Here is a 23,058-nt window from a genome sequence, read left to right as displayed (position 1 = left end):
ATGGGCAGAGGTCACAAGTGCCTTTCTCGATTAGACAGAAAGAGCCCACGTAGGAAGACTATTCTCTGGCCAGTGGGATCACATAGCCCAGCTTTGGTAGCTTCCAGCAGGCCACACCAGGGCCTGCAACAGCCACCATTTCTTTGTGGGAACCCCTTGGCCCTTCAGCCTTTGGTACCTGAAATGTCTCCTTGTAGGACCTTCCTGTATCTCGGAGAGCGCATCCGCTGCGCCTTCTGGCAGGTGTAGCTGGTCTGACATCTGCATGCTGGTGATGTCAGGGTCCTGGTCGCTAGTTTCCATGTTGAGCAGAACTGCCTCCAGCCTTCTAGGATTGTTTCCTTCCAAGACTGCAGCCAGGGCAGGGAGCGTGGAGATGAGTCAACAGAATTCCTCCTGCTTCAGCTTGCATCCCGAGTCTTCGCTTACTTCCTGGCATTAGCATGATACACGGAAGGCTCTCTCTCACCCTTCCTTGGGAACGAGGGATTTTGAGCTCTTGTCATCCAGTTAGATTCCCAGTGAGAAAACTAAGCCTTGGGGATCTTTATCCCAAGCAGTGTTGAGTACATTTGGTCTGTGACTGAAGGCTGGAAATTCCTCTAACTTGCTCAGAAGACTGTTGGAAGACTAGGGGAGAACCTCACAGAGCCCAGAGTAAGATGTGAGTCCCAGCCTCTCCAAGAGCAAAGGTCAGCAAGGCTTGCTTTTGTCCTTTCTTGGCTCCATCTCTGCCTCCCCCATTGTGCTCGAGTGTACGTGTGTGTGCATGTGTATGTGCATCCACTGTATATGCGTGCACACATATGTGAATGTGTACGCATGCACGTACGTGTGTGTGTGTGTGTGTGTGTGTGTTTGTGTGTGTTTGTGTGTGTGTGTTCTGCTCCCTCTCTCTTTGGTACTACAGAACTCAGAACACAGCCATACACTTCTTCTCACTGCACACAGGCCATCCTTCTCTTGTTCACCCAAGATGGCTGCTTGTTTACACCGGGTGATTTGTATACCTCCAGCCTCTGAGTTTTCTGTTGAGATAGCCACCAGTTCTGAGTTCATATTTTAAAGTTTGATCTGGAAACTTGCACACTTGCGGCCCTGGCTCGTGGGCAGGCTGAGGCAGGAGAATCATTTGAGTCTACTTGGAGGCTCATCTGAGAAACTCAGGGAGATATCCTGTCTTTCGCACGCGCGCGCGCGCGGGCGCACACACACACACACACACACACACACACACACACACACGAATCTGACTGACTTCTTGTCAGCCAATTAGATGAGATATATAGCCCTAATTCAATCAGCAGAATCCAGAAGAGTCGACACAGGGGTGTGATTAGGACTGCTTAGGTAACCTCTCCAACAGTGACTGTTGGAGGGATGTTTTGTTGTTACTGTGTGTGTGAGAGAGGGCAGGGGAGGGGAGAGAGGAGAGAGAGGGAGAGAGAGGGAGAGCGAGGGAACAGACATCGTTGTGGAGATCAGAGGATCAGTGTTCAGAGTTGGTTTGCTCCTTCCAGTGGAGATTCTAGGAATCCAGGATCAAACTCAGGTCACCCAGCTTGTGGGACAAATGTTTGCATTTCTCCCTGTCAGATAGAAGGCATGTGTAAGAGAGCCATTTGGGTAAGAGGAACCCCAAAACATGGGTGTCTGCAACCATTTACTCGAGATGCTGTGCATGTAAGCAGATAGTGTATATGCAAGAAGAACCTGGAATTCAAATGCTGGGTTTCAGATCTAATGCTGTGGGCTGAGGAGGCTGCTCTGTGGTGGAGGGCTTGTTTAACATGCTCAGAGCCTGGGTTTCACCCTCAGCACTATAAGGAAGAAAGAGAGGCAGGGGGAGGAAAGAAAATCCAATGTTACCCTGGCATTAGGAACAAGGGTCAATTTGCTTCTCAAAAAAATTGGTTTTTTAGAATTATTGATTTTATGTGTGTCAGTGTTTATCTTCATGTGTGTATGTCCACCACGTATGTACGTACCTGGTGCCTGCAGAGGCCAGAAGAGGGCACCCAGTTCTCCAGAATTGGAGTTATTGATGGACATACAGGGGCTGCAATGTGAAGGCCGGTCCTCTGTAAGAACGAGTGCTATTAACTGCCAAGCCACCTCTCCAGCCCTTCAGTTTTCTTTTTCCAAAGTAAACGAGGGCAGCCATCTGTACCACAGGGACTGTTTATAAAGGCGGGACATATACTGTCCGTGGTGCTCACTAGTTTATCTCGTGTTATTTGAATAGTCCCTTTGTCTCGGGCACTGTGATAACCGCTTATACACCCACAGGGTTCATATTTAATAGCTATGAGAATTCAAACTCTTAAGGTGTGGACTGCATGGTGAGGATAGGGTAGCTCTAATTTTGTTTTTTTCACTTTTATTTCTTAGGAGTAGGGAGCTGCCAGGGGGCACTTACGCCACATCATGCCATGTAGAGTTTGGAGGATTACACAGTAATTGGTTCTCTCCTTTTACCGGGTCAACCCTGGGGATGACCCGCAGCCCTACCCACTGACCAGCCTCACCCACTTGGCAAGGCTTTATGGGTGCTCTCCCCTGTCTTAAGTTGACTCTGTTTAGCTTCTAAGTCTTGTGCTGACACTTTGCTTGAGTAAGGAACAACCGGAATGCTGACTCAGACCTCCAGGCTGTGCTGCCTAAGAAAGAGACACCCCAGTAAAGACCTGCTTGGCTGTTTCGTGCATTGCAGATTAACGAACCAACATTCCTATCTCTAAAGCAGCCTGGTAGGAGTGAGGCTCCCTGAGTCAGCGTGCGTTTGGAGGTGTTGTCTGGCCCTCACAAGGTCCTGTCGGAGTGTCCGAAAGCCTTGCTCTCTGATAGCTCTTCACTTCCTAAATGCATGTGTGTCCCTGCTGCCTTTGTCTGATCAGCAGTTCCTAAGTCCACTCTGGTCCAAGGCCATCTCTGGTATGCAGTGCATTCACTTCGTGACGCCATCTGGAGGAGAAAGGGCCAGAGAGCATAAATCCCTAAGCAAGCGAGCCCCGGGTCCCATCAGCCCAGTCTTTGTTCACTGTAGGACAGAGGTCCTCTTAAAACTGAGACTGCAAAATCGTCTCCAGATGAAAATCTCAAGCTTCAAGATGGATGGACCTGGTTGTGTCTTTGATTACCCTGTGTCCCTTGGGAAGTTTCTGGGATCCTCCAAGCATCAATTTTTCTTACCTGTGTAACGGGACAAACCATACAGTGCTATGAAGTTGGAACGCTCTAACCCAAAAGGGCTCTGTGATCAGGGACAGAGACACAGCAAGTGGTCAGCGCATAATAGCACAGCTAGGACCCTGGACTGGGAACTTTGAGGTGGTGTTAGATGGCAGTGTCGGCCTAACATACACGAAGCCCTGGTTTGACCCCTAGTACCACATAAACTGCGTGTGGTGGTAGGCAACTGTAATCCCAGCACTTGGGAGGTAGAGAGAGGAGGATCCGAGGTCATCCTTGGCTACTTAGCAGTTTTGAGGCCAGTCTGGACTGTACGAGACCTGTCTCAAAACAAAACCATCCCGTACTGGTACAGCACAGTTTACCGTCCTGGCCAGAGTGGATTATACTTGGTGGTTCTAACAGCTCTTCAGGCCCTGTGAGGCAGAGACAGCCAAAGGATTACTGCCCATGATGTTAGGACTACACCTGCCAGAGAGCTGCTTCCTTTGGAGCTCTTAATTGCACAGTTGTCCTTGTCCCAGCCTGTGACAAAAAAGAAGGGATTGTAACAGAGGGCAGACCCAAGAACAGATGCCTTCAACCAAGATGCATTACACAAGGCCGGCAGTGAGGAGACCCACCTAGGCTGCCATCATGCTGACCATCAGAGTTCTGTATCTGGTACGGAGCTAAAAAGTGCTGACGGCCAAGACTGGGCCCAGGAAAGGGGTGCGGGGGTAGGGTGGGCTTCTGGAAGAGCCTTAGAAAATGAACACATTCCAGCGGGCAGAGGGGAGTGTGGGGTGGTGGGCAGGGACTAGGCACTCAAATTAGAAGCAATGTGGAAAGTTGGGCAGCCCTATGCCAATTAGCCATAAGCTTCAGTAAGCAGGAGGGCTACCTGACAAGAGCTTGGCACCCATCTTCCTGGCTCTCGAGGAGGGCAGCAGGAGCAGGTGTTGGGGGACAAGGAGACTCTAGAAATAGTTCTTCCTTCAAGCTATGAGAGCCGTGGCTGTGTTAGGAAGGCATCCAAGAGTTTGTCAGTACCTAGTGCTCCCAACCCCATGCCAGGAACCAGCTGCCAAGTGGCAGGGTAGGGCACAGCACTGGACTTTCCCTCTGTCTCACTTCCAACCTGCTCAGGTTGAACAAGAAGGGCTGCCAGTCACCTTCACCTGACGCTGTCTCTGTAGACAGAGGTGACTTGACTCTTCTGTCCACTCTTACCTGTGAGTGGGCAGTCCTGGAGAGTCCACCCACCTCCCAGTACACACACACACACACGCACACACGCACACACACACACAAGACCGGATACCTTTGTCCCCAGTAGAAGTGTCAGGTCTCGCTCCCCAGCTGAAGTATAGGGAGAATCTCTTCCCATGAGTCCTCTGCTCTTACGTAATGGGCTTTAGCTAAGTGCAGGGTACTTTGTGGGGAGTATAATTTGTCAGAACCTCAGGGAAAATTTGGGTTGAAAACTTGTCCCTTCCCTGTTCTCTCCCCAGCTTACCCTGTGGCTGCTGATATCACACACTTCAGCACTAAGGTTTTCAGTAATCATTGTGGTAGCTGAGGGTAGCCCACGGCAACCACCCTCATTCCTATCAGCATCTTGATTCCATAACCTCATCCTCTAGGTGTCCAGTGCTGACCGCGAATCCTAGCCTTAAGGTGGGGATCAATTAGGGTGACCCAGTTAGCTCATGTGACCTGAAAGACCTTGTGGGGATCACTGCTCCATGGGGTTCCCCACCTTGGAGCCCGTTGAGTCCCCCAAAGCGGAGGGAAACTTCTGGTTCCTATAGCTCAGGTTCCGATGGAATTGTGTGATAAGAAACTATCGTTTGAGTTTCACTGTCGCAGCCCATGCTCTCTCGTCCTAGCTGGGCATCTCTCAGGCTTCTGCTAAGATTCATTTGCTTCTCTCAAGCTTCTATTGGACTGGATTGTAGGGAAATGGCCCAGGAGAGCCACAGGGGTTGACAGGAAGCCAAACTCAGAGTCAGTCTGCCAAGGACTAGTGGTAACGTGAGCAAACGGTGCCTAGATCCGAAACTGAGGCATGGTAGCTATGTCTCCCTCTCCTATGGTCCGGTCTGCCCTCACCGGCACAGCCACCTTTGGCTCGCCGTGGCTTGAAACCTAAGTGGCCAGAAGTCTGAATGTCTGTTCTCTCCGATGCCTGCTGGGACTCAGCAGAGAGGTCAAGGCCACCTGGGGAAATGCCTGCTCCTGCCAGCTAGCTGGGAATTTTGAGCATTTTCCAAGGTCACCGCTTTTTGAATCATAATATTTTAAGTTTCACAGGATAGAAAAGCATGCAATTTTTAAAACCTCTTGGTGAGAGACAAGGTGGGGCTTGGTGTCCTCTCTCTCCGAGGAGGAAACTGAAACCCAGAAAAGTGAGGTGTCTTGCCCAGGATGCACAGTCAGGAAGGCAGGCATGAGCTTTATGTAGCATCGTTGGTCTAGGTCAGGAGCCCGAGTGTTTGCAGCCTTTTGCTTCTTTGGAAGGGCAAACCCCAGAAAGCTTTGCCGTGTGACTTCTCCATACCCTAAACGCTAGGAAGCAGAGGTCAGTTCCTCTGGAGCAGGAAAAGGCCAAGGGCTGCAGGTCAGAGAGACTCTGAAGGAGGGTGGAGAAGATGTCCTGCCTTCTCCTTGGCTCCCCGGGTCCTTCAGGAGAGGCTGGAGCACGTGAGTGGTAGGTCTGGAGGGGCTTGGGACAACCTGAGCTGTGCTCCCTGGCATTAGTCCAGGTACCTCCAGTCCATGTTGCCTTTCTCTGCTCATAACCAAACAGAACCATCCCAGCCCCTCTCCTCTAGCCCCATACTATATGGAATAGTTGCCCCATCTTTTTCTCCTCTCTTCCCTCTATACCAGCCTTCAGTACTCAGGGAAATCCTGCTTCCATAGTTGACAGGCTTCGAGAATGTACTGTGTACCCCGTGGGCATGCATAGGACTGGAGCAGAGCAATGGACAGGAATCCACCATTGTCTTGCCCTTGCTGACCGTGACGTCCCTGAGACACTATGTGTAATCCAGATAACTGTGAGCTGAATACATTTGCCATGTAAAGACAAAAGCAAGGTGGGGTTGACCACAGGAGTCTAGGGTTCAAGGTGGCCCACGGACTGGGCACTGTGGGTTTTGTGGAGGCTCGGTGCTGGGCTGGGTGGAGAGAAGGCTTCTGAAGAAAGCACATCTTGAACAAAGGGGTGGTGGGCAACTTGCCAGGATGGAGAAGTCAGGCGTTGCCCGCAGGCTGAATAGGTGGAAAGGACTGATAAGATCTGGCTAAAGAAAGGAGGTTGCCCTTGAGTGGCTGAGTTCAGCTGCAGTAAATAGGCTGAAAGGACCTACTGTGTGCTATTAAATAGTAGTTACTCCCTGCTGTACAGAGGGAAGGAGGTGGGCAGGTCTGCCTCATGGCTCTGGGACTTTGATACTGGGGATCCAGCCCCTAAGGCCTTAGAAGTAATTTAGCAGGTATCAGTGGACGGGAGCAGGGCTCTCAGGCCACCCTACCTGCTAAACCACTGCTCCCAACTGGGCCCTTTAGGCTGCAGCTGAGGATAGATTTTAGACTCACTTCCCCAGCTCTGTGTATTTAGAGACGCATTTTCCCTCACATGTATGCGTACACAGCTAGAAAATGCAGACTTGCTTATCTTGCCTAGGCTCCAGAGTGAAGCTAGGGATAAGCTAGCTGGTGTCCTCCAGAGGATGCAGTACTGCCCGTGGCTGGCTGAGTCCCCGTCAGACCCCAGACTCGGGCCCTGCAGCCTACTTTCAAGAAAGTCTCTGTGGCAGTTGGCTACGTACCCAGGCCTGGCACTCCCACACACTCTGACTTTCTCATTTGTTTCCTGTTCTCATAGGGCCCCAGCCTGCCCGTGGCTCAGACTTGAGTTGTTGGCTGGTTTGAGCCAGTTTGTTGGGAGGAGACCGATAGTAAGCCAAGTGTGGCAAGAACATGGGGCCTTAGGTCACTGACCCAGCCAGCACCTACAGCATGAACTACAGGCTCCTATCATGACTGGCTTGACCGACTAACCTCTCTCTAGCCTGGTGGTGCTCCCTGCCAGCTCCAGACCACCCACCCCTTGCCCGAGGCACTGGGTCAAGGGATTGCCACTTGGCACAGCACTCAGGGAAGCCAGGCTGAGCATAAGGTGTTCTTGGTCAATCTGGGCTCTAAGCTCAACTACCAGTTAATGGGTGACCTCAAGCCACTTTGTCCCTTAGAACACCAGCTGCCCTTATGTGAAGGGTAGAGGGGTAACAGCAGTAGCCACAGTTGCTGCTTTGATCCGGAGCTCCCCAATTCCCTAACCACCCTCGATTTTATCAACTGAGCCAGAAGTTAGCCTCTCTGTCCCATGGTGTGGAGATCTTAGAGTTATGCTACCTCCTCACCCCCGGGGCCTGTGTAAACATACAGTCTCTCTCCACACAGGAGGCACGGGGGAGGGGAAAGTGGCCATGTTGACCATCCCCCAGCTAGCTCTCCCCAGCTGCCAAATGGGTCAGCGGCTGCAAGCGTCCCTGGGTTGGTAACAATGATCACAAGGATGGAGGGCTCCTGGACACCTTTGGAATTGACTTTTTGAGGCCAAATGCTTTGCAGATTAAATTTCCGGAGAGAGAACAGCTGAGCTTCCCCTGAGCCACTTCTTAGTGGGGCAGCAGAGGGGAGTCCATGTGTGCGTGCATTGTTCTCCCTGATGAAAGGAAGGGGGTGAGGGTGGTCCAGTGCCCCCTCCCTCCTGCAGATGACATCAGCCACTGGGGCAGCTGGCGTTTCTTGGATTCTCTTGGCCGTGCCTGTAACAGAAAGAATTTCATGATAGGGTTTTGGGGTGGCTTTTTTCCCCCTCTTTAAATAATGTTTTTGAGGAGTTGCCATGGAGAACTGTTGGAAGCAGAGGGGCTGATGAATGTCTTTGGTCATGTCAGATGAGGACAAGATTACCCAAGTGAGGGAGAGCATCCCTCCCGTCAGCAAGACTGCGGGGTTCCAGGGCTGCCCTGCCAGAAAGCCAGAGCCATAATCACAAACAGACTGCGATCACTTACAACCAGAAGTATTACCTTAGACTCTTGGCTTTGGTGGGGAAGAATGTATTTTCCCTCGGCCCCTCCCCCACCCTCTCAAGTTTAAACAAGATCCGTGAAAGCCATAGCTCTAGCCTTTAAAGAGGCCAGAATTCAAGCTGGGGAGCCTTCTCATAGGCCCAGCTTTGGAGAGCTCCATTGAGCTCTGTTGGTGTTGGTCCTGGGAACTGGCCCGAGCAATTTGCCTTCTCCATTCCTCTTTGAGGTGAATGTGGGGGTGGGAGGGAATCCCACTTTCCCAGAGTCATTCCTGTCTTCCAGGGACTTCCTCTCTACTGACACACTCACCGTCCAAGTATCCAGGCATTTTCTGCATGTATTCCGTATACTTTCACAGTATGTGCTGAAGGGGGCCGATGGCTGTCTCAAAGAAGACTATAGCTTAGCACACGGTGTGTTGGGGTCTAGCCTAGCCCCAGGGGTGGGAGCTACTTCTCATCCTTTCCCCCTGCCTCAGCTGGTGCTTCTCAGGCAAACCTCGATACTCACCCACTCCTAGGCATTAGTGTGGCAAGAGCCGTGGCTTTGAGTGAGAGCATGGTGCCCAGGCGCTAAGCAAATCCTGGGGGCTGTGTGGACCTTTTTGCCAAAGAAAGATTGTAACCAGCCATTATTGGAAAAGAGCTAGGGAGTTTAGCTCTCATGTGGGCTTTGCATAAGGAAACTTAGTATCCAGGCCTCTTGCCTCTCTGGCTCCCTTATAAATATTTACTCCCTTCTGCTTCTAGGGCCAGCACCATCCTAGGCCTCAATGGATAGGCAAATACAAACTTACCTCTTGAATCCAGAGGGCCTCTGCTTACAGTGGGTCAAAGGCTCTTGACATTGGCACGGCCACAGGGAGCATTTTAGACCTGTGTCCAGTCTGCCCCGAACAGCTCCTTCTCTCAAACCCCATGAAGACATCCCATCATCTTACCCTGTAGATGTGGTTCCGGGGGTGTGGGAGGAACTGGACAAGATCTAAGTCAACAAGGGCAGGTTCTGAGCTAGAGGCCAAGCCAGGAGGAAGTGGACAGAGACACTGCATGTTATTATCAATACGGCTTCTTTTCTGTGAGATGACCTTGTAGCATGCTGTGGCTAAGGGCTAGGAACTTAGATGGGAGTGTCTTGGGCCTCTCATTGACAGAGTATATTTAGAGGATGGTGTTCATAGCTCATCTCTGCTCCCCATATTCTGCTGTTAGACTCTAGCTAGGCCTTCTCACGGAAGAGTATTTCTAGATTGGAGTTCCCCCTTTGAGAGGTCAGAATTGGCTGGACATCTTGGCAGCTGAGAGATGAGAATGTGGAGGGCAGTCTAAGTCAGTTACCTCCCCAGCCTCCTCTCTCCTCTCTGCTGGAAGAGAGCTTATTGATCACCCTTATTCAGAATGGAACGATCCAGAGCCAAGCAAACACACAGGTATGTAGTCAGGAGAGACACTAGAAGCTTTTGTTCATTTATTCACACAGACCTTTATCTCCTGCTGCTTGTGCCAGGCACAGAGATGTGTTACAAAGACCTTCGTGAAGAATTAAAGAGGAAACAGAGTTACTCATCATTGCTCAGCTAAGAAAACATTCCTCATGCCCCTCCTTTCTAGTGTTGGTAGTATTGGGAGAGCCGTCTCTCTCATTGGTAATCCTGTGTGTCAATCACCACTGTGTGGCCAATCACTGTGGAGAGTATGTAGTAAACTGGGCATGGACTAGGGGTAGAGCTGGTTTGTCCTGATCTTTCTCTGACATTGGGGTAGCATTCACATTAGACTCTCAGGAACCAAAGAAACAAACTTAGTGCTGGGAGACATGCAAGTGAGGGGGAGCAGGAAGTTCAGAGAGCCTCTTACTACAAACTCCTCAAAGGCTCCAAGATAGCCATCCCAGGGCAAGGTGGTTTAGTGATTTGCTGCTTTCTGAGTAGGAGATGCCTTTGCATATGGCGGGTGAGTGGTCTAGGGTTACCTTTATGCCAGGCAAAGAGCAGGGTACCCTTTCCTGTGATTATCACCCCACAGTCCTGCACAGTGTAGTAATGTGACCTCGGCTGTACACACCAAACAAGGTGGCAAGGAGCTGTTTGTGTTCTCAGGGGTAAGGGGAGCAGGTCTCTGGGACAGCAGCCCACTCGAGTCCCAAGTTGTACCCATTAGGGAAGGGCTACTTTGTGGGTCCTAGTGTGTGAACCTGTGCATATGGTCCCAATGGAGCCTGTAGCTAGTCTGCCTGGCTTCCTCAGATGGGCACCTCCTCCCTACCCGATTCCTCTAGGATCCTTAACCTGGGAGTAGGCCTGTCCCTAGTGAGTGGCCTTCTGTCCTCCCTGAACTTGGATTTTCCATTCCTATGAGAGGAGAGGCCAAGTAGAGATGTTCCCTCTGGCTTCACCACCAGGTTGCAGGGGCTCCAGCTCTCATGGATGGGAGTGTCTGCCTCCTGCATGGCTAGGGCCATTTAGACAGCCAACAATAACAGTCTGTGTTTCAGTTCCCTGGGTCAGATCTCCCTGAGTGAGAGGAGGTACTGTCCGTGGCTTCCCAGCATTGGGGAGCTGGAGGAGAAGAATTGCCCAAGGAATCGTGGCACTCATTTTAGCAGGACAGAAGGCACTGGGCTAGAGACATGGGGCCTGAGGAGAAACAGCCCAGCCCCAGCTCACGTGGACCCCAGCAGCTGAGCATGGGAGATCTTGAGCCTGTGCAGAGAGGACCAGAGTGACTAGATCAGAGAAGGGAGAAGCCTGTGCTCTCAATAAACACTGGCTAAGCCCCTTCTCTGTCCCAACACCCAAGCGACTGGGGGTTCCGCAAGACGGTAAACTCAGCAACAAGATGTTCCCGGAGATCTCTTACTCCAGTTGGGGCCCCGGTCAACTCAGACCTCAGGTCAGGGTGCAGGCAGCTGAGGAGAGGAAGCCATAGTGGCAGTGGAGAGGGAGGCAGAACTTGACAGAGGGCGTGGCTTGAAGGACAGGGCCTGAACACAGTGACGAAACAGAGAAGCCAACACAAGAGAGAACTGCAAGTCCCACAGGGCCAAAAAGACCAAGGCAGAAATCTTTTCCCCCAAGGGACCATGAAATACTAGTGCTTAGCTCCCACGCTACTAAGTAGCCAGCCTGTGACTAACATGTAGCTAATTGTCTGCGCCAAGCTTTCTATCTGTAAAATTGGAATAATACTTAAATCCCATGTGGCTACAGAGAAAGAAAATAGCCAAGTGGTAGTTACTTCCCATCCTTTTTCTCTGACAGGCAGGGTTAGGTGACCATCAAGACCCTGGCAGAGGAGCTCCCGAATTTCCCCCATCCTCCAGCAACCCAGAGACTTTCCAAAGCAAGTTTCACATCTATTACCTTAGAGCAGCCCTAGGTTAAGGAGGGCAGGGGTCTGTTCCCATTCTTCAGAAGGAAGTAGTTTGTAGGCTACCTCAAAGTTTGCTGAAGGCCAAGCTGTGTGTAGCCCAGGGCCTGCAGAATGTTAAGCCACAGCACTAAGTCAGTGTTTCTCTCTCTCTCTCACACACACACACACACACACACACACACACACACACACACACACCCCTCTGCTGGACACCTGCCGAGTAGCTCTTTGTCTCCTCTCTTTTCTCTCAGTCCACATGGGTCGAGGAGAAAGTGTTCACTGGGGTTCCTACAGTGTCAGTAGTTGGCTGAGAGCCTTTGTTTAAGGGAAAAATCTGACCTAGTCGAGTATCTTGCTGAACTTGCTGCCATGTCTTGCAGAACCTCAAGGCATTGCTGTGTATTTTTTCCCAGTTACCTTCTACTCGGGACAGTGCTTTTCTATTCAGTGTATGGCACAGGAAGTCCTGAAGAGCATATTTATATTTTTTTAAAGTTGTCAGTTGAAGCAAACACTATCACAAGTGTTGCTCAGATTGCTTGATGGGCTGTTTGAGGGCTTGGGGGCCCCCAAGTGGGACACCTTCTCCTGCCCCACAGTGTACTAGGGTGACACCAGCAACTCCCAATTTCCAACTGGGAAAGGAGCTAGAAAAAGCCTGGGCATCGGTGGTGGCTGCTCCCCGCACCACGCAGAGGAATCCACGTTGTCAGAAAGCTGCTGACGTCAGGCGGTGCAGAATTTTTGCAAGCCCTCTATTTAAAATTCCCCAGAAATTAAATAAGGAGGATTTGGAGGGAGAAATGCCCTCAACAAATTGTAGAGTGGGTTTGTTTTGTTTATGGAGATGGCCTTTAAAGTTGCAATTGCCCCCGTTTTATTTTTGCCCAATTGAAGAGGGGCTGGGCTCAGCTGGGAGGGAGGCTACAGCTCTTAGTAAAAACCTACTCGTTTCTAAGGCCAGGAAACTTCTGGTTTTAGCAAAAGGAGAAAAGGGAAGTCATACACCAACACATCCATGTGCCCTTCTTAGGAACTGGAAGGAACACTCGCTTCCCTTCAAAGGACTCAGGTTCCGTTCCCAGCACATGTACCTATTGGGTGGCTTACAACTACTTGTAAACTTATAACTCCAGCTCCAGGGCACGTGACACCTTCTTCTGGCCTCCCAAGGCACCTGTATGTACAAGACACACTCAGGAAATCACACACACAATACACACACACACACACACACACACACACACACACAAAACCCAACAAACAGACAAACATAAAACAAGTGAGATCACCAGAAGTCTGGGGGCTAGATCAGTGGTGGGATCCCTCATGAGACCCTGTATGCTTCCCAGCACTCCCCACCCCCACCCCAAGTTGGCAACCACAGGGCAATCCACAGCCTTAGCTCCATGCCACCAAAACAGAGCCAGTCCTGCTGCAAGGTATTTTGCTCTTCCACTGTGTCTCCTTGTTTGTTTGTTTGTTTGTTTTCCCCCCTTCCCAAAACCCTAGCAAGCCCTGGACTTTCAGACTCCTCTTCCTACACACAGCGCCTCCTCCTTCAGCCTCTTCTTCTAGCAACATGCGTCAGTTCTGATAGGAGATGTGACCCCTGAAACCCCATCCACCCTACCTCCCATCCACCCAAGCGTAGCCCTTACAGTTCAGAGAGGCTCTATTCAGCCTGTCTATTTCACACCGTGGGCAGGGTGGGCTCCTTAATGTCCTGTCTTGGTTTGATGTTCCACAGTGACTGGCTTTCTCTTCGGAGCTCCTCAGTAACGGAGGGAACAGGATACAGCTAGCCTCTCTGGTTTGTAGCAAAGTCAAACTCTCTCAGCCTCTATTCCACCTGGTTGGGGCTGGCTACCTTAGTGGTTTATTCATCAGAAATAAAAAGATGAATCGCTCTAAATACAGCCACAGAGGTAGGTCCTAACGCTTGGTTAGCGATGAATTGTGTACTGTGATGGCCCCATACATAAGGTTAGAAGGGAATTGAAGAGTTCCTGTCTCCTGGTGGTGCTGGAGTGGTCGTAATTGTCGTGATGTCATAATGGAAAATGTAACTCCTGTTGGTGATGCTGTGATAAATCTGTCCTGCTAGAATCTGTTCATTCAGTAGGCAGAGGCAGGGGACCCCAGATTCAAGGACAGCCTGGGCCACATAGTGAGACCCTGACTTAAAGGAACAACAACAATAACAACAACAAAAATCACGTTTGCTTTGTTTGTTCAGAATAGGGTCTTACTATGTAGCCTCAACTGAGATCTGCCTGCCTCTGTCTTTCCAGAACAGGGATTAAAAGTGTGTACCACCATGCCTGGCTCAACAATTTAAGTTGTAGTACCCATCGTGTGAAAATACAACACATGGGGGCTGGAGAGATGGCTCTGGGGTTAAGAGCACTGGCTGCTCTTCCGGAGGTCCTGAGTTCAATTCCCAGCAACCACATGGTGGCTCACAACCATCTCTAATGGGATCTGATGTCTTCTTCTGATGTGTCCAAAGACAGCTACAGTGTATTATATATATAATAAATAAACAAATCTTTAAAAAAATACAGCACACACAATTATGCCCAGTATATAATATGTAACTGATGAATAACTATGCTACTAACATATATTTACTATACTGTAGTTTGTTTTTTTTTTTTTTTTGTTTTTTTTTTTGGTTCTTTTTTTTTTTTCGGAGCTGGGGACCGAACCCAGGGCCTTGCGCTTCCTAGGCAAGCGCTCTACCACTGAGCTAAATCCCCAACCCCTATACTGTAGTTTTTAACATGGTTTTAGTATGTACTCCCATTTATATGGTTTAAATGTACTCTAACACAGTCTGCTATGTTAGTGCTGGTCTCATACACTTCATGTGTGGCATCTCCTGATCATGTCACAAAGCCCCTTCAGGTAACTAAGCAAGACTTCTTAGGTGTATGGACTTAGTACGTTCTACACTGTCCGTACAACAGCCAAGCCTTAATACGTTTTTCAGAAATTGTCCCCGTCATAGGTGGCATATGTCTTTGTATATGCAAGCTATAGAATGCTGAGTGGTGGTGTTGTGCGGGGATATCTGAGGTTTGAGAAATGATGATCCTAAGTCACTATTGCTTGGCAAAACTCTTGGATACAGATCTTGCCCTGGAAAGCCTCTTCGGTCTGGGCTTCCCTACCTCACTTTGTTCCATGGCCCAGAGGAGATGTAACTTGGAGGTGGGGCTGATGGGATAAAAGCCACACCTTTGACTCTTTGGAGACTGGGTTGCTTGAAGGCAGCAGAGGTGTGGAGAAGAATCAGTAAATGGGCAGGTTCCGCTTGTGAGTTAGAGTTTGCAAGCTGAGGTATAGAAACATCAGAGCTGGCAAGGTGCGCCTACTCAGCAGGTAAATGTGCTTGCCTCATAAGCCTGGAAACCGGAGTTGGATCCCCAGGATTCACCTCAGGATGGGAGAGAAGTTCGTGTTGGCCGTCTCTGGAACGGCTGGCTGCTGGAGGGCTTTGAAGGAGAGCAGGGGGGTCACCTGTCACCACCCACACCTGGCACTTGTTCTACTTCAGCCACATTACTAGGGCAGCCTAGGGTTTCAGGTTGGGAGAACCTTTCTTTCCCTCCTGTTGCCAATCCAACAACTTCCTTTGCCCAGGGTAGTCCCCGTTTCCATCTTAAGATTTTGTGGTTGGTTTGGTTTGGTTTTGGTTTTTCAAGATGGAGCCTCATACAGGGTAGGGTGGTCTGAAGCTCTCCTTGTAGCCAAGAATGAGCTTGGCCGTCTGATCCTCTCTACCTCTGGGGGCTGGGGTCACAGGTGTGTTCCTCTAGACCTGCTTTATGCAGTGCTTGGGATTGAACCCAGAGCTTCATGAATGCTAGGCAAGCACTCTGCCAACTTAGTTATGTCCTCGGCCCTTGATATAACAAGATATTTATTTGTAATTACGTGGATGGGGATGTTCCGTGTAGGGGTATATGTACTTGTGTGCAGATACCCACAGGCCGGAAGCATTGGATTCCCTGGAATGGAGTTATAGACAGTTCTAGGCTGCTGAACTCTGGGTGCTAAGAACACAGCTCTCTGTAAGAGCGGTATACACTCCTAACTGCTGAGCCACATGTGCAAGCCGACATCCTCCTTCAGGTCCAAAGAACGAATGGAAGGCACATCTAGGGCCCCTGGCTTAAGCGGTGTCTTTTCGTCTCTCCATGTGATTCTTAGCATCTTGTTAGATTCTGACCCGTCGTTACCCTCTGTTCAGACCCCTCCCCGCTGGCTTCTGGTCCTGGCATGGCGGTCTCTTCTAAATGCGATGGTGCCACCATTGCAGCATGTATGTCCTCGCCCTGCACTAATTAAAACATCTAGCAGGACCTATCAGCCCTCTGTAGATATGTCGGCCAGCAGCTGGGACCCCTGCAGCACTGCAGCCCCAGAGACCGGGTGGGGGATCAAACAGATTCAAGGGCCCAGGAGTCTGGGCTTTGGCACATCCCAACCAGCCAGGTTAGCAGGTGTCTTGGCTCTCAGGACCCAGACCTCTCTGTCCAGCGTAGTTAGGTTGTTCTATAAACTTCACCCAGTGCCTAGTTAGCATCCCTGGGGCTCCCCCCTCACTCCGGATCTCACTGAGCATCTCCAGTTTCTTCAACAAGCCTCGCGTCAGCCACTAGACATGCAGGGCAGAAGCTGCCTGGGCCCTCCTGTGGCACTCAGCCAAGCTGCCTGACTCCACAGCCCAGCCAGTGTGTGGCTGTGCCCTGCTGTCCTGCACATCCCAGTGACGTCTTTCACTCTCCATTCCTCACCGCCACCTCTCCCTGCCCAAACACTGCCAGATAGACACTTCTCCCCATCCTGTCTCCCTCCTTCTTTCTCTCTCCCCCTTTCTTCCTTCCCAGAGTCACATGCAGCCAAGGCTAGCCTCAAACTCACTACACAGCAAGGGATGACCTTGAACCTGTGATCCTCCTTTCTCTGCTTTCCGTTGCTAGGTTACAGGCATGCACCACCGTGCCCAGTTTATCAGACCCACATGTTTTCAGTGGAGACCTTCCCAGATCAAAAGCAAACGGCAACGTCACCAAATCTCACTCTCACACACCCTCTCTCTCTCTCTCTCTCTCTCTCTCTCTCACACACACACACACACACACACACACACACACACACTCACACACTCACACACTCACATACCCACACTAAGAGCCTTCTGCCTAGCCCTTTCTTCTCCATGGCTTGCACTTAAAAAGTGGGAGGCTAGCTCTTAGCAGGTTGTTAGAAATCAGGTGTTATTTTGAAATCTTTCTATCTAACATATAATTAGATTTTATAGATTATTAGAATAAGGAGGTATAGCTAGTCCTTATACATATGCTGTGCTATCTAGGGCCACTGTACAGAGGAGCCTCATTAATTAGGAAGTGCAGGGCTGGGATCTGATCCCAGACGGTATGTAGTTGGAGAGCTCTTGATGAAACCTGTTTCTACCTTCTGTTACGTCGTCCTCTCCGCCTTCAAATGCTTCATAGGTGAACCACTTTCTCAGTACCCACAACACTGCTGAACTCCATCAGGGCCCTGTGGGCTTGACAGACCCTGGCCTAAGCATGGGTTGGTCCAATGAGGTGGGCGGTACAAGCGAGGATCGATGGCAGCAGCCCAACCTCTGTCTCCTTGCCATGGACTCCACGGAGCCTTCCAGATGGTGATGTAGGCAGTTTGCGCTCATGGTCTTGGAATCCAGGCACCCTGGGAAGGCTCTGGACCCTATGGCCTCAAGGCCCCATATGGGGAAAGGGAGTGGGCCTTGGACAACAAAATAGGGTGAGTGCCAAGGGTAGGACTAGGTGAGTGGGTCAGGAGGGCAGGCGCAGTGTGGGTGTACACAGGAGGGACTGGGGAGCCGTTGACCAGCTCCAGAGCCTCTCCTGTTTTCTTTGGACAGTGGAGGCCACACGCTGAGAACTGGAGTGTGTCTTGGCAAGAAGATGCTGTGACAGCCTTCTGACCAGGGGAGGCCTGGCCCTAGGATGCTAGCCTTTCGCTGTTCTTAAAGGCACAGCATGTATGAGTGGGCTGCATTTCCTGTTCCCCGGGTCCCTCTAGAGAGAAGCCCTGGATCTGCTGCAAGGAGATAGGAAGGAAATGGAGCCAAGGCCAGGGCCGTAGGGCTCAGCCATAGCCGTAGAGCTCAGCCATGGCCGGGTGGTGTGTGCTGGTGACTTCCCCTGGGATGCTCATTAATCCTAACTTTCCTACCTTTTCCAAGCCTCCTCCAAGGGAAAAAGGTAGGAGTGCCTAGGCAGGCCACACCTCTACAGAGGAGAAGGCCTGCAGCAGAGGGGGCATCTATGGCAGCAAGTTAGGATTCTGGTAGGGACAGGCTTCTGGCTCCCCGAAATCTAAACCATCGAGACTCAAAATGTCTGCAGTTTCTTTAGTGCCTGGCTCCATGACACAGCCTTTGTCACCTGGGAATGGAAGCCTTAGGAGGCCTGGATCAGAGGTAGAGCCACACAGGAACTGGCTCTGCAGTGATAAGTGTCAGCTCGTGTGGGCAAGACTTGCGACAAAGAGTTGGGACGCTGTATAGGGTGCAAGAGTAAGGCCTGGATCTACCTAAAGGTGCTGGGTTTCTCAAATTCCAAAATCAGAGTTGCAGTCTGTCTCAAAATCCTGGGTTTGGGTCAAGGGGCTGACACCAGGGCTGAAGGCCGGAGAACAGGCCTCTCCTGCTGGCCTCACAGCTGTGTTGCCCTGCCTGGGTTACTGGGGAGGAGGCCGACCAGTATGTTCTTGGGGGTGCCTTTCCTTTCACAGGAACAGTGCCTGGCACGTACCAGGAACTCAGTAAAAATCCCAGATGATTGACAATGCTGTGTCTCTGACGGAGGGGAGCCCCCCCCCCATATAGTTATTAGTATCCTAGTATGCCCGTGAGGCTCACAGAGGGGCCAGTGACCCAGTTAGGAAGTGTTCAAGTCCCAGGATAAGCAGAGCCAGAAGAGTGGGGAGAGCTGGGGCCTTAAGGAAGACACATCTCAACATCTGGAAGGATTGGGAGGGTTTCAGAGGGGGAGGAAGCAGTAGGGGCTCCCCTCCCCCGCCCCCATCTGCTTTGTCCTAGGCTGAGCAGTGACCTCACAGGACTTTATTAACATCCTAATAGTATACAGCTGGCCTCACTCTAGCACTAATGAGCTCATTATCCTCCCTACTTAAGGAGGCCATTGTGGCCTGGTCACCCTGGGGACAGCAGTGGCCTGGGGGTGCCCATCACTTCCTGCCATCACACCCCCCCAGCCATGCTCAACCCCAGCTGCTGTCCTACTGCTCCTCTTCCTATGCCTGCCTGCCTCTCCCTCCCCTTCCCCACCCCTCTCCTTCCCTCCATCCCCATCCCTCTCCCTCCCCATCCCTCCCCCTCCCCCTCCCCCTCCCTCTCCCTCTCCATCCCTGCCTCCATGTGGAAGATTTGAAATTTATTCCCAGAAACTGGCCAGACAGACTGTTAGTGAACCGAAGATACCTGTGGCCTGAGATGGGGCATCGGGCTCTTGAGCCGGAGCAGCTCCTTCCTGGAGCTGGACCTGTCTTCCACATTCACACCCTTAGGCAACCATGATAGGCACAGCTCTAGGTTCTGTCTCCTTGACACTTAGACTAAGATAAAGAGGGAGGTTCTTGAGGCCTAGCAAGCAGGGGAGGCCTCTCCTGTGGGCCTTTGATTCCTGGGAAAGACTTTGGGGAAGGAGGAGGAGCAAGGGCAGCTACGGGCATTGTCCTTTTGGGTGACTCCCCGGCCTGGGGCTCTGCACAGGCCACATACCCACAGGGTGCTCTCTCAGGCTTCTCTGAAACTAATCCCTGCCATTTTTCCATCCAGCAACAGAGTGGGATCTCCTCACCTAACCCCATGGGCCCTCTAGGTGACATAGCTATCCTGCTTGTGTGGAAAGAACATTACCCCCAAGCCATCCATAGGATGTGGACGACGCTTACTGATGAGCAGCCCTACCACAGTGGGATTAGCTCAACACAGCCATGAGTATCTTCTGTGATTCTCCTCTGCAGCCTTGTCAGATGGGCCCCATTAGTTACTCTAATATCAGAAGGGAGACGGAGGCTCAGAAAGGGTTAGCAGGTTGCCATGGTCTCACAGCTAGGCAATATTAAGCCAGGATAACGTAAGTGACAATATTCGGGGACCCAGTGTGTCAAGGAGTCACCTGTACCATCTAGAGTGTCTAAGACTTAGAGCCCTAGTTGAGTTCCCTAGGTTTTAGCCCTTTCCTCATCACTAAAGTGTGAAACTTTTTTTTTTTTTTTTGGACCTGGGGTCCGAACCCAGGGCCTTGCGCTTGCTAGGCAAGCACTCTACCATTGAGCTAAATCCCCAACCCCTAAAGTGTGAAAGTTAATGGCATCATTATTCAGTCATAAAATAAATAAGGCAGCCTATATCAGGAGTTGAACATCCTTCCTGTGTTTGGCTGTAATTGGATGATGTGTGCAGATGTGGACCTAACTCCCTTCCCATATGTACATGTGCCCAACCACACATAGATGGCTACACGTGCATAACCATCCCTCCCCCATCCAGTATACCCTTGTCCATTCTGACACACACACACACACACACACACGCACACACATGCACACACAGATAGACAAGTACATGCATTTAAAAGCCCCATAGGGTGCTCTGGTGATGGCAGTTGAGCACGCTCAGAGGTCTGGGTCCTATTTGCCCCTCAGTAAAACAGCAATGACTTGGGTCAGGAACCCCAGTTACAGCCACTGATTGATGTCAGTGGCATCTAAGAGAGGCCTGCTAGCCACCATGGGTGTGAGTGAACCCAGGGAGTCTGCATGGAGCTAGGTAGACACTGCCTAGGTGTGACCCCCAGTTGGTAATAATACCTCTTGAGTTCTTTGTGGGTCCACCTGGTAAGCAGGATTGATACTAGAGCCTGCGCAGTATTCCGCCCACCTGAATCCCGCAGACAAGGGAGGAAGCTTCCACTTCAAACCTAGGGTCAAGGAGCAGTAGGTGACCTTGCCATCTCTGTAGGTGCTCCTTGCTCCCCTCCATGGGTGAGCAGCGAGCCCTTCGACACATGCTAGCCAATCTCTGCAAAGAGTAGACAGAGAAACCTCTTTGGACATAAAATTACTGACCAGCGTGTGGTGCTCAGGGCCTTCCGGGTTCAGGAGAGGTGGTCAGCGAAGCCCTCTTCTTATCCATGAATGCTGACCCTCTCTGGCTTCTCCAGATACTCACAGCATGTATTCCTCAAATGTCAGAGCATTCGAGGGAAGGCAGAGGATGAGTGGAGGCCCCCACAGCCAGTAAGCATCCCCAGCCTGTCCTTGGCCTCAGAGTGAGCACCTCCCACCAGCTCTCGTCTTCGACGATGCTGAAAGCACATTCTGTCTGACAGTCCCAGGATGTGAGCCACCGGCTTCCATTCTTTCCCCAGAAGCTTAGTGGGTCTGCTTGTCTGCCCTGAAAGCCACCTGCAGCCCAGAGGCTGGAATGCTAGTGGGTGTCAATAGAGTAATATGTCTAGCCTCTGGCCTGCCTGCCTGCCACCCTCTTCCCACAGGTGGGTACCAGTACACCTCCCTGTCCTGAATTGCTCAGTGGCCTCAACTGTTCTCTCATAAAAGTCGAATCTCCCTTCTTCCTTAACCCAGAGACCCATCACCTTGTATCTCATGCCTAGCTAGCTGCACAGGAAGCCTTTGGGCCTTCGAGAAGGCTTAGATGAGAAGTCTCCATGGAGGGTGTTCGTGTTCGTGTGTGTGTGTGTGTGTGTGTGTGTGTGTGTGTGTGTGTGTGTGTGTGTGTGTATCCTGGTCTTGCTGTCACAGCATAGCACAGAGGGAAGGCCTAATACCCAGGTTCTAGTAAAGGCTGTATAGCTGCTCTGTGCCATGGGGAAGGAGCCTCCCATAGGCCTCTTTTTCACCCCTGGAAGAGACAAACCCTTTGCCTGTACCGGGCAGTGAGCAAGGGCCCTGGGTCATGGGATTTGAGCTGGAGAACTGGCCCAGCTGTCAGTAGCAGAGGAAACAAAGACCCCAGGGTCAATGACCCAACCCAGACCTCTGAGGCTTATAGGCCAGGGCCTCAATGGGCTTTGAAGAGCGTCAAGCAGAGGACTGTAGAACCTTCTACAAGGATGGGGATGGCTGGCCCATAGACTCTGGCAACTCTGGCCTGTTGTAAGAGACTGAGAGAGCCTACTTTAAGACCTCTGGAATGACTTTTGTTCCAAGGGCTGCCCGGCTGTGATGAGCTCTGGGTCTCTTCCTCTATTGTTTTCATACCACCGTGAAGCAGTCTCCTCCACCATCCCAGGTCCAGCCCAGCTCACGGGTGCCTAGGAGAACCTCCCTGTGTCTTCTCAGTCCGCCACTTGCTGCAGCCAAAAAGAAACCTTGGAGATTCTGAACTGGACCCAGAGAGTCTGCCTCGAACAGAAAGGAGCCCTGGGGCCGGATTATGTGGAGGACAAAGGAGAGAAGGGAGGGAGCAAGTAAAGGTCATCTGAAGACTTGGGCCAGGGGTCCCAAGGCCTGGGGTTCAGATGTTTTATGCCATAACTGATTCATGAATGAATGCGCAGACAGGTGAATGGACCAGAGCTATGAATGAGCCTTTGTCATGTGACCTGGTGGTCAGAGGTCACATGAGGATGCCATGCGTGCTTACTGTGATTGCAGTGTCAGCATGCTTCACGAGTAGCTGTGAGTAGCTCATTCGGGAGCATGGCTGACCCATGCTAGGGAAAAGAAACTGTTCATTGTCAGTCTCTGCGAGGCAGCCATGCCTTTCAAAGCCAGAGGCTGCCCAACTCCAGCGAGGCTGAGAAGAAAGATGGCAGGTGCCTGGTGCTTGGACAGAACTCCCCTCCTCACCTCCCAGAACAATGCATTCCACGCCGGGGTGGGGTACCACTACACTTAATTTAACGTTTGCATCAAATACGCATGACCGTGGGGGAGGGGCCTCTCATTCTCTTCTCAGAAAGAGTGTTTGTCTTTTCTGTGGTAACTCGCTCAAGGCACTTCCCAGATGCCCAGGTTGTCTGAGTCAGTGCCTTGCCCTCTGGCCACGCCTGCCTCCGCCATCCCGCAGGGACTCACGGCCTGTTCTCTCTTGTCCCTTGTGCAGGCTGGTGGTTTGTCAGCACGTCTGAAGAGCAAGGTTGGGTCCCTGCCACCTACTTGGAGGCCCAGAATGGCACACGAGACGACTCAGACATCAACACCTCCAAGACCGGGGAAGGTGAGGGCTTGTGGGTTCGTGGGACAGTAAGAAAGCTGGACTGAAGGGGTCTCTAGAGGCCAGCCCCTCCTGGAGGCAGATCCCTGACTCTTCCTAACCGACCTCAACT

General features: G+C 51.3%; 1 protein-coding gene and 1 long non-coding RNA gene across 8 annotated transcripts in view; one reads left to right on the top strand and one right to left on the bottom strand.

Moving 5' to 3' along the window:
• Window positions 1-23,058, top strand: part of Sh3pxd2a (SH3 and PX domains 2A) — a 206,130-nt gene that overhangs the window by 156,391 nt on the left and 26,681 nt on the right. For all 4 annotated transcript variants that reach the window (NM_001415946.1, NM_001107606.2, XM_006231514.5 and 1 more), the window contains 1 exon segment: window positions 22,836-22,949. In NM_001415946.1, coding sequence (NP_001402875.1) covers window positions 22,836-22,949 — 114 coding nt within the window.
• LOC102552122 (uncharacterized) lies at window positions 1,726-14,299 on the bottom strand. 4 transcript variants are annotated; one of them, XR_005499716.2, is made up of 3 exons: window positions 13,315-14,122; window positions 11,644-11,757; window positions 1,726-8,012 (listed from the first exon to the last, which is right to left on the bottom strand). It is a non-coding gene; the product is annotated as an uncharacterized LOC102552122 (long non-coding RNA). The 4 variants fall into 4 exon arrangements; XR_005499714.2 differs by lacking the exon at window positions 1,726-8,012 and adding an exon at window positions 9,715-9,811 and having other exon boundaries at window positions 13,315-14,299; XR_005499713.2 differs by lacking the exon at window positions 1,726-8,012 and adding an exon at window positions 9,715-11,264 and having other exon boundaries at window positions 13,315-14,160.

The sequence above is a fragment of the Rattus norvegicus genome, chromosome 1 (genome assembly GCF_036323735.1).
Source record: "Rattus norvegicus strain BN/NHsdMcwi chromosome 1, GRCr8, whole genome shotgun sequence".
Classification (NCBI taxonomy): Eukaryota; Metazoa; Chordata; class Mammalia; order Rodentia; family Muridae; genus Rattus; species Rattus norvegicus.
The sequence above is the reverse complement of the archived record's forward strand: the minus strand, read 5'-3'. Positions and strand labels throughout refer to the sequence as shown.